Here is a 13,966-nt window from a genome sequence, read left to right as displayed (position 1 = left end):
TCCACTACGCCTGCAACACCCACCACTACTAATGCTAGGCCTGCAACACCCACTACTACTACTACTACTACTACTACTACTACTACTACTACTACTGTGCCTGCAACACCCACCACTACTACCACTGCGTCTGTAACACCCACCACTACTACCACTACGCCTGCAACACCCACTACTACATCCACTACGCCCGTAACACCCACCACTACTACCACTACGTCTGCAACTCCTACCACTACTACCATTACGCCTGCATCACCCACCACTACTACCACTACGCCTGCAACAACTACCACTACAACCACTACGTTTGCAACACTCACCACTACTACAGCTACGCCTGCAACACCCACTACTACTACATCTGCAACACCCACTGCTACTACCACTACACCTGCAACACCCACCACTACTACCACTACGCCTGCAACAACTACCACTACAACCACTACGCCTGCAACACACACCACTACTTCCTCTATACCTTCAACACCCACCACTACTACCACTACGCCTGCAACACCTACCACTGCAACCACAACGCCTGCAGCACCCACCACCACTACTGCAACTACGCCTGCAACATCTAACATTACAAACACTACGCCTACAACACCCACCACTACTACCACTACTCTAGCAACACCTACCACTACTACCACTACGCCTACAACTCCTACCACTACTACCACTGCGCCTGCAACACCCACCACTACTACCACTTCGCTTGCAACAACTACCGCTGCAACCACTACGCCTGCAACACCTACCACTATTACTACTTCTGCAACACCCACCACTATTACCACTACGCCTGCAACACCCACCACTACTACAACTACGTCTGCAACACCCACCACTACTACTATGTCTGCAACACCCACCACTGCTACCATTACACCAGAAACACCCACCACTACTACAACTACGCCTGCAACACCCTCCACTATTACTACTTCTGCAACAAACACCACTACTACCACTACGTCTGCAACACCCACTACCACCACTACGCTTGCAACACCCACTACTACCACTACTCCTGCAACACCCACCACTACTAATACTAGGCCTGCAACACCCACCACTACTAATACTAGGCCTGCAACACCCACTACTACTACTACTACTACTACTACGCCTGCAACTCCTTCCACTACTACCACTACGCCCGTAACACCCACCACTACGCCAGCACCACCCACCACTACTACCGCTACGTCTGTAACTCCTACCACTACGTCTGTAAATCCTACCACTACTACCAATACGCCTGCAACACCCACCACCACCACTACTACTACTACGCCTGCAACACCCATAACTACTGCCACAACACCTGCAACACCTACGACTATTTCAACTACGCCTGCAACACTCGTCTCTACTACCACTATGCCTGCAACACCAACCACTACAACCACTACGCCTGCAACAACCACCAATAATACCACTACGCCTGCAACACCCATCACTACTACCACTACGCCAGCAACACCCACCACTACTACCACTACGTCTGCAACTAATACCACTACTACCACTAAGCCTGCAACACCGACCACTACTACAACTACGCCTGCAACACCTACCATTACAACCACTACATCTACAACACCCAACACTTCTACCACTACGCCTGCAATTCCTACCACTACTGCCACTACGCCTGCAACACCCACCACCACTACTACTACTACGCCTGCAACACCTACAACTTCTGCCACAACGCCTGCGACACCTACGACTATTACAACTACGCCTGCAACACCAACCACTACAACCACTACACCTGCAACACCCACCATTAATACAACTACGCCTGCAACACCCACCCCCACTACCACTACGCCTGCAACACTCCACTGCCCCACTACCTACTACGCCTGCAACACCCACCACTACTACCACTACGCCTGCAACACCCACCCCCACTACCACTACGCCTGCAATACCCCCCACAACTACCACTACGCCTGCAACACCCACCATTACTACTATGTCTGCAATACCCCCCACAACTACCACTACACCAGCAACACCCACCACTATTACTACTTCTGCAAAACCCACCACTACTGCCACTACACCTGCAACACCCACCACTATTACCCCTACGCCTACAACACCCACCACCACTTCCACTACGCCTGCAACACCCACCACTACTAATACTACGCCTGCAACACCCACTACTACTACTACTACTATGCCTGCAACACCCATCACTACTGCCACAACGCCTGCAACACCTACGACTATTACAACTTCGCCTGCAACACTCATCACTACAACCACTACGCCCGTAACACCCACCACTACTACCACTACGTCTGCAACTCCTACCACTACTACCATTACGCCTGCATCACCCACCACTGCTACCACTACGCCTGCAACAACTACCACTGCAACCATTACGTTTGCAACACCCACCACTACTACAGCTACGCCTGCAACACCCACTACTGCTACATCTGCAACACCCACTGCTACTACCACTACACCTGCAACACCCACCACTACTACCACTACGCCTGCAACAACTACCACTACAACCACTACGCCTGCAACACCCACCACTACTTCAAATACGCCTACAACACCCACCACTACTACTACTTCTGCAACACACACCACTACTTCCTCTATACCTTCAACACCCGCCACTACTACCACTACGCCTGCAACACCTACCGCTGCAACCACTACGCCTGCAACACCCACCACCACTACTACTACTACTACGCCTGCAACACCGACCACTACTGCAACTACGCCTGCAACACCTTACATTACAACCACTATGCCTACATCACCCACCACTACTACCACTACGCTAGCAACACCTACCACTACTACCACTACGCCTGCATCACCAAACACTACAACCACTACTCCTGCAACCCCCACCACTAATACCACTAAGCCTGCAATACCCACCACTACTACCACTACGCCTGCAACACCCACCACTACTACCACTACGTCTGCAACTAATACCACTACTACCACTACGCTTGCAACACCGACCACTACTACAGCTACGCCTGCAACACCTACCAATACAACCACTACGCCTGCAACACCCACCACTACAACCACTGCGCCTGCAACACCCACCGCCACGATTACTTCTACGCCAGCAACACCCACAACTACTGCCACAACACCTGCAACACCTGCGACTATTACAACTTCGCCTGCAACACTCATCTCTTCTACCACTACGCCTGCAACACCAAACACTACAACCACTACGCCTGGAACCCCCACCACTAATGCCACTAAGCCTGCAACACCCACCACTACTACCACTACGCCTGCAACACCCACCACTACTATCACTACGCCTGCAACACACACCACTACTACCACTACGCCAGCAACACTCGCCACTACTACCACTACGTCTGCAACTAATACCACTACTACCACTACGCCTGCAACACCCACCACTAATACCACTACGCCTGCAACCCCCACCACTAACACTACGCCTGCAACACCCACGACTACTAGCACTACGCCTGCAACACCCACCACTACTACCACTACGCCTGCAACACCCACCACTACTACCACTACGCCAGCAACACCCACCACTACTACCACTACGCCAGCAACACCCACCACTTCTACCACTACGCCTGCAACTCCTACCACTATTACCACTGCGCCTGCAACACCCACCACTACTACCACTACGCCAGCAACACCCACCACTTCTACCACTACGCCTGCAACTCCTACCACTATTACCACTGCGCCTGCAACACCCACCACTACTACCACTACGCCTGCAACACCCACCACCACTACTACTACTACGCCTGCAACACCCACAACTACTGCCACGACGCCTGCAACACCCACCAGTACTACCACTACGTCCACAACTAATACCACTACTACCACTACGCCTGCAACACCGACCATTACTACAACTACGTCTGCAACACCTACCATTACAACCACTACGCCTACAACACCCACCACTACTACCACTACGCCTGCAACTCCTACCACTACTACCACTGCGCCTGCAACACCCTCCACTACTACCACTACACCTGCAACACCCACCATCACCACAGCCACTACGCCTGCAACACCCACCTCTACTACCACTACGCCAGCACCAACCACCCCTACTACCACAAGTCCTGCAACACTTATCACTACTCCCACAACGCCTGCAGCACCCACCACTACTACCTCAATGTCTGCAACACCCACTACTACTACCACAACGCTTGCAAAACCTACTGCTAACACCACAACGCCTGAAACACATACCATTTCTACCACAACGCCTGCAACACCCATCACTTCTATGATAATGCCTGCAACACCCACCACTACCTCTTCTACTACCCCTTCAACACCCACCACTACCTCTACTACTACCCCTTCAACACCCACCACTACCTCTTCTACTACCCCTTCAACACTCACCACTACCTCTACTACTACCCCTTCAACACCCACCACTACCTCTTCTACTACCCCTTCAACACCCACCACTACCTCTACTACTACCCCTTCAACACCCACCACTACCTCTTCTACTACCCCTTCAACACCCACCACTACCTCTACTACTACTACCCCTTCAACACTCACCACTACCTCTTCTACTACCCCTTCAACACCCACCACTACCTCTGCTACTACTACCCCTTCAACACCCACCACTACCTCTTCTACTACCCCTTCAACACTCACCACTACCTCTGCTACTACTACCCCTTCAACACCCACCACTACCTCTACTACTACCCCTTCAACACCCACCACTACCTCTTCTACTACCCCTTCAACACCCACCACTACCTCTTCTACTACCCCTTCAACACCCACCACTACCTCTTCTACTACCCCTTCAACACCCACCACTACCTCTTCTACTACCCCTTCAACACCCACCACTACCTCTTCTACTACCCCTTCAACACCCACCACTACCTCTACTACTACCCCTTCAACACCCACCACTACCTCTTCTACTACCCCTTCAACACCCACCACTACCTCTACTACTACTACCCCTTCAACACCCACCACTATTACCCCTTCAACATCCACCACTACTACCACAACGCTTGGAACAACAACTACTACTACCACAACGCCTGCAACACCCACTATTACTACTACTACAATGCCTGCAACACCTACTACTACAACCACAATTCCTGCAACACCCACCTCTATTATCGCAACGCCTGCAACACCCACCACTACTACCACAACGCCTGCAACACCCACCACTACTAACGCAACGCCTGCATCACACACTACTGCTATCACAACGCCTACAACACCCTCCGCTAATACCACTACGCCTGCAACACCCATCACAAGTACCACTATGCCTGCAACACCCATCACAAGTACCACTATGCCTGCAACACTTACCTCTACGCCTGCAACACCCACCACTACTACCACAACGTCTGCAACACCCACTACTACTACTTCCATAACGCCTGTAACACACGCCTCAGCCACTACATCTGAAACTCCCACCAAAACCACACCCACTGTCACACGTACCACAACCACACCCACCACTGCAACCATACCATCCAACACCACTACAACTGCCAAAACCACACTACCCATCACTTCTATAACTACTGAAACCACAACAACTACCACAACCTTACAAACCACAACCACACCTATCGTAACTATAACAACCACAACCTCACCAACCACACCCACAGCAACCGTAACCCTAACAACCATTATAACTACCACAATCACATCTACCACTGTCACCTCTATACCAACCACCTCCACTCCCACCACTACATCTCCCACAAACACACCCACCATCACCACTGCATCTACCACAACCACAACTACTATCACAACATCTACCACAACCCCATCCACCACTACATCTACCACAACCACAACCACCATTACATTTACCCTAACCCTACACACCACTACACCTACCTCAACCCCACCCACCACCACCAGTACATCTACAACAACACCCATCACCTCTACATCGACCACAAGCACGCCCGCTATCACCATTACATCTTCTACAACCACACCCACTACCACCACTACATCTACCACAACCACACCCGCTACCACCACTACATCTACAACTACACCCACCACCACCACTACATCTACACCACCACCATCACTACATCTACACCACCACCATCACTACATCTACACCACCACCATCACTACATCTACACCACCACCATCACTACATCTACACCACCACCATCACTACATCTACACCACCACCATCACTACATCTACACCACCACCATCACTACATCTACACCACCACCATCACTACATCTACACCACCACCATCACTACATCTACAACCACACCCGCCATCATCACCACATCTACTGCAACACCCACCTCCACTACATTTACAACCACAATCACCACTACTATATCTACCACAACCACACCCACCATCACCACTACATCTACCACAACCACAACAACCATTACATCTACCACAACCCAACACACCACTACATCTACAACTACACCCACCACCACTACATCTACAACCACACCCGCCATCAGCACTACATCTACCTCAACCCCACCCACCACCACCACTACATCTACAACCGTCTCCACCATCGCCTCTACATCTACCACAAGCACGCTCCCTGTTACCATTACATCTTCAACAACCACACCCGTTATCACCACTACATTTACAACCACACTCATCACCACATCTACGACAACCCCACCCACCACCACTACATCTACCACAACCCCATCTACCACCACTACATCTATATCAACCCCACCCACCACCACCACTACATCTACGACCACACCCACTATCACCTCTACATCTACCACAAGGACGCCCCCTATCACCATCACTACATCTACCACAACCACAACCACCTCCACCACTACCACTACCACAGCCACACCCACTACCACCTCAACATCTACCAAAACCAGACCCACCATCACAACCACATCTACCGCAACCACACCCACCACCACATCTACCACAACCACACCCACCACCACCATTACATCTATTACAACCACACCCATCACCACCACTATATCAACCATAACCACACCCACCACCACCATTACATCTACCACAACCAAACTCACCACTACATCTACCATAACCACTGCCACCACTACATCTACCACACCCTCTACCATTACATCTACCACACCCTCTACCACCACTACATCTACCACACCTACCTCTACTACATCTACCACACCGTCTACCACCACTACATCTACCACACCCTCTACCACTACTACATCTACCACACCCATCACCACCACTACATCTACCACACCCTCTACCACTAATACATCTGCCACACCTTCTACCACTACTACATCTACCACACCCACCACCACCACTACATCTACCACACCCTCTACCACTACTACATCGATCACACCCACCACCACCACTACATCTACTACACCCACCGCCACCACTACACATATCATACCCACCACTATTACTTCCACAACCACACCCACCACAACACCTACGACATCCACACTGACAAGCACATTCACCACCACTACACTTACAATAACCACAAGCACCACTACCGTTGCACGTAACACAACCCCACCTAGCATAACCACTACACCTACCACACCCACTACCACCATTACTACCACACCCACACCCACAGCCACTACCGCTACCACAACCACACCCACTACCACCACTACTCCTACCACAACCACACCGATCACGGCTGCAAGTACCACAATCGCACCTATCACCGCTACACCTACCACAATTGCACCATTAAACACCACTGCAACTGCCAGAACACTACTCACCACGTCTGTAACTACCGCAACCATATCACCAACTGCCATTATAAATACCACAAACACAACTACCGTAAAAATAACAACCACTATACCTACCACAACCATATCTTCCACTATCACCTCAATACCTACCACACCCACCACCACCACTACATCTACACCCACATCCAACATCACCACTACTTCTACCTCAACCACACCCATCATCACCACTACATCTACCACAACCCCACCAACCACTACATCTACCACAACCACACCCACCATTACCACTACATTTACCACAACCCCACCCACCATCAGCACTACATCTACCTCAACCACACCCATCATCACCACTACATCTACCACAACCACACCAACCACTACATCTAACACAACCACACCCACGATCATCACTACATCTACCACAACCCCACTCACCACTACATCTACAACCACAACCACCACCACCACTACATCTACAACAACCACACCCACTATCACCATTATATCTATTACAACCACACCCACCATCATCACCACCACTACATCTACCACAACCCCATCCACCACCACCACTACATTTACAACCGCACCCACCACCATCACTACTACGTATACTACATCCTCACCCACTATCACCACTACATCTACTGCATCACCCACATTTAGTATATTTACAACCACACCCACCATCACCATCACCACTACAACTAACACAACCACACTCATCAATACGACCACTACAAGTACCTCAACCACACCCACCACCACTACACCTACCACAACCACACAATCCAACACCACTACAAATGCTAAAACCACACTACCCACCACTATTATAACTACCACAACCACAACAACCACACCCACAACTACCGTAACCATAAGAACCACTATAAATACCACAACCACATCTACCACTGTCACCTCTATACTAACCACCTCCACCCCCACCACTATATCCACCACAACCACACCCACCTCTACCACTACATCTACCACAACTACATCCACTATCACCACTACATCTACCACAACCACACCCACCACCACCACTACTTCTGCCACAACTACATCCTCTATCACCACTACATCTACCACAACAACACACACCACCACTTCTTCTACCACTACCACACTCACCATCACCACTACATATACCACAACCACCATCGCCACTACATCTACTACACCCACTACCACCACTACATCTACTACACCCACTGCCACCATTAAATCTACCACACCCTCTACCACCACTACATCTACTACACCCACTCCCACCACAACACCTACGACATCCACATTCACAAGCACATTCACCACCACTACACCTACCACAACGACACTCAACAGTACCACCACTACAAGTACCACAACCACACCTACCACCACTACAAGTACCACAACCACACGCAGCACCACTATACCTACCACAACCATACAATCCAACACCACTACAACTGCCAAAACCACACTACCCATCTCTTCTATAACTACTGAAACCACAACTACCACAACCTCACCAACCACAACAGCAACTATAACAACCACAACCTCACCAACCACAACCACAACAATCATAACCATAACAACCACTGTAACTACCACAATCACATCTACCACTGTCAACTCTATACCAACCACCTCTACCCCCACCACTACATCTCCCACAACCACACCCACCATCACTAATACATCTACCACAACCATACCCACCACCATCACTACATCTACCACAACCACATTTGCATCTACTCCAACCCTATACACCACTACATCTACAACTACACCCACCACCACCATCACTACATTTACTACTACACTCCCCATCACCACTACATCTACCTCAACCCCACCCACGACCACCAGTACATCTACAACAACACCTACCATTACCTCTACATCGACAACTAGCACGCCCGCTATCACCATTACATCTTCGACAACCACACCCACTATCACCACTACATATACCACAACCACACCCACTACCACCACTACATCTACAACTACACCCACCACCACTACATCTACTACTACACCCGCCATCACCACTACATCTACCTCAGCTCCACACGCCACTACATCCACAACCACACCACCCATCACCTCTACTTCTACCACAAGCGCGCCCCCTATTACAATTACATCTTCTACAACCACACCAACTACCACCACTACATCTACCATAACAACACCCACTACCACCACTACATCTACAACTACACCCACCACCACCACCACTACATCATCTACTACATCCGCCATCACCACTACATCTACAACAACCCCACACACCACTACTTCCACAACCACACCAGCCATCACCTCTACTTCTACCACAAGCACGCCCCCTATTACCATTACATCTTCTACAACCACACCACCTACCACCACTACATCCACTACAACCACACCCACTGTGACCCCTACATCTACTAAAACACCCACCTCCACTACATTTACAATCACACTCACCACCACTACATCTACCACAACCACATCCACTACCCCCACTACATCTACAACTACACCCACCACCACCACAACTTCTGCAACCACACCCGCCATCAGCACTACATCTACCTCAACCCCACCCACCACCACCACTACATCTACAACCATCCCCACCATCACCTCTACATCTACCACAAGCACGCTTTCTATCACCATTACATCTTCCACAACCACACCCGTTATCACCACTACATTTACAACCACACTCGCCACCACATCTACCACAACCCCACCCACCACCACTACATCTACGGCAACTCCACCCACCACCACTATATCTACCACAACCCCACCCACCACCACCACTACATCTACAACCATCCCCACCATCACCTCTACATCTACCACAAGCACGCTCCCTATCACCATTACATCTTCTACAACCACTCCCGTTATCACCACTACATATACTGCAATACCCACCTTCACTACATTTACAACCACACTCTCCACCACTACATCTACCACAACCTCACCCACCACCACCACTACATCTACAACCATACCCACCATCACCTCTACATCTACCACAAGGACGCCCCCTATCACCATTACATCTTCTACAACCACCACCACAACATCTACCCCAACCACACCCACTTCCACCACTACATCTACCACAACCACACCCACTGTCACCACTACATCTACCACAACCACACCCACTACCACCACTACATCTACCCCGACCACACCCACTACCACCGCTACATCTACCACAACCAGACCCACAATCACCACCACATCTACTACAACCACACCCATCACCACCACTACATCTTCCACAACCAAGCCCACAACTACATCTACCATACCCACTGCCATCACTACATCTACCACATCCTCTACCATTACTACATCGACCACACCTTCTACCACCACTACATCTGCCACACCCTCTACCACCACTACATCTACCACACCCTCTACCACTACTAAATCTACCACACCCTCTACCGCTACATCTACCACACTCTCTACCACTACTACATCTACCACACCCACAACCACCACTACATCTACCACACCCACAACCACCACTACATCTACCACACCCTCTACCACTACTACTTCTATCACACCCACCACCACCACTACGTCTACTACACCCACCGCCACCACTACATCTACTTCAGTCACACCCACTACCACGACACCTACCACACCCACCACTACTACTTCCACAACCACACCCACCACAACACATTCGACATCCACATTGACAAGCACATTCACCACCACTACACTTATCATAACCACAAGCACCACTACCGTTGCACGTAACACAACCCCACCTAGCATAACCACTACACCTACCACACCCACTACCACCACTACTCCTACCACACCCACAACCACCACCACTACATTTACCACAACCACACCCACTACCACCGCTACTCCTACCACAACTACACCCACCACCACTACAACTACCACAACGACACCCACCACTACCACTACATCTACCACAACCACATCCACCACCACCATTACATCTACCACACCCACCACCACTACAATTACCACAACCACTCCCTCTACCACCACTACATCTACCACAACCACACCCACCATCACCACTTCTCTATTCACCATCACCACTACATATACCACTACCGCACCTTCCATCACCACTACATCTACTACACCCACTACCACCACTACATCTACCACACCCACTGCCACCACTAAATCTACCACACCCTCTACCACCACTACATCTACCACACCCTCTACCACCACTACATCTACCACACCCTCTACCACCACTACATCTACCACACCTTCTACCACTACTACATCTACCACCCCCTCTACCACAACTACATCTACCACACCCTCTACCATTACTAAATCTACCACACTCTCTACCACTACTACATCTACCACACCCACAACCACCACTACATCTACCACACCCTCTACCACTACTACTTCTATCACACCCACCACCACCACTACGTCTACTACACCCACCGCCACCACTACATATACTTCAGTCACACCCACTACCACGACACCTGCCACACCCACCACTACTACTTCCACAACCACACCCACCACAACACCTACGACATCCACACTGACAAGCACATTCACCACCACTACACTTACCATAACCACAAGCACCACTACCGTTGCACGTAACACAACCCCACCTAGCATAACCACTACACCTAGCACACCCACTACCACCACTACTCCTACCACAACCACAACCACCACCACAACCACCACCACTACATCTACCACAACCATACCCACTACAACCGTTACTCCTACCACAACTACACCCACCACCTCTACAACTACCACAACGACACCCACCACTACCACTACATCTACCACAACCACATCCACCACCACCATTACATCTACCACACTCACCACCACTACAATTACCACAACCACTCTCTCTATCACCACTACATCTACCACCACCACCACTACTTCTACCACTACCCCACTCACCATCACCACTACATATACCACAACCGCACCCACCATCACCACTACATCTACTACACCCACTACATCTACCACAGCCACTGCCACTACTAAATCTACCACCACTACATCTACCACACCCTCTACCACCACTACATCTACCACACCCTCTACCACCACTACATCTACCACACCTTCTACCACTACTGCATCTACCACACCCTCTACCACCACTACATCTACCACACCCTCTACCACTACTAAATCTACCACACCCTCTACCACTACTACTTCTACCACACTCACCACCACCACTACGTCTACTACACCCACCGCCACCACTACATCTACTTCAGTCACACCCACTACGACGACACCTACCACACCCACCACTACTACTTCCACAACCACACCCACCACAACACCTACGACATCCACACTGACAAGCACATTCACCACCACTACACTTACCATAACCACAAGCACCACTACCGTTGCACGTAACACAACCCCACCTAGCATAACTACTACACCTAGCACACCCACTACCACCACTACTCCTACCACAACCACAACCACCACCACTACAGCTACCACAACCATACCCACTACCACCGCTACTCCTACCACAACTACACCCACCACCTCTACAACTACCACAACGACACCCACCACTACCACTACATCTACCACAACCACATCCACCACCACCATTACATCTACCACACCCACCACCACTACAATTACCACAACCACTCCCTCTACCACCACTACATCTTCCACAACCACACCCACCACCACCACTACTTCTACCACTACCCCACTCACCATCACCACTACATATACCACAACCGCACTCACCATCACCACTGCATCTACTATACCCACTACATCTACCACAGCCACTGCCACCACTAAATCTACCACACCCTCTACCACCACTACATCTACCACACCCTCTACCACCACTACATCTACCACACCTTCTACAACTACTACATCTACCACACCCACTACCACCACTACATCTACCACACCCTCTACCACTACTAAATCTACCACACCCTCTACCACTACTACATCTACCACACCCACAACCACCACTACATCTACCACACCCTCTACCACTACTACTTCTATCACACCCACCACCACCACTACG

The 13,966-nt window shown here is 50.3% G+C and overlaps 2 protein-coding genes across 2 annotated transcripts; both read left to right on the top strand.

Moving 5' to 3' along the window:
* Positions 1–4,342: 4,342 nt before the first annotated feature.
* Positions 4,343–5,005, top strand: LOC138852739 (uncharacterized; the record flags this gene model as incomplete). The annotated part of the gene is made up of 1 exon (XM_070085352.1): positions 4,343–5,005. A coding segment is annotated over exon 1 (663 nt), but the record flags the coding sequence as incomplete, so codon positions are not given.
* Positions 5,006–5,374: 369 nt separating this feature from the next.
* LOC138852738 (mucin-2-like) lies at positions 5,375–13,807 on the top strand (the record flags this gene model as incomplete). Its single annotated transcript, XM_070085351.1, has 3 exons — positions 5,375–5,396; positions 9,372–10,703; positions 13,161–13,807. Coding segments are annotated over exons 1-3 (2,001 nt in total), but the record flags the coding sequence as incomplete, so codon positions are not given.
* Positions 13,808–13,966: the final 159 nt, after the last annotated feature.

This window comes from Cherax quadricarinatus, chromosome 15, assembly GCF_038502225.1.
Source record: "Cherax quadricarinatus isolate ZL_2023a chromosome 15, ASM3850222v1, whole genome shotgun sequence".
Taxonomy (NCBI): domain Eukaryota; kingdom Metazoa; phylum Arthropoda; class Malacostraca; order Decapoda; family Parastacidae; genus Cherax; species Cherax quadricarinatus.
This window is presented reverse-complemented; position numbering and strand designations above follow the sequence as displayed.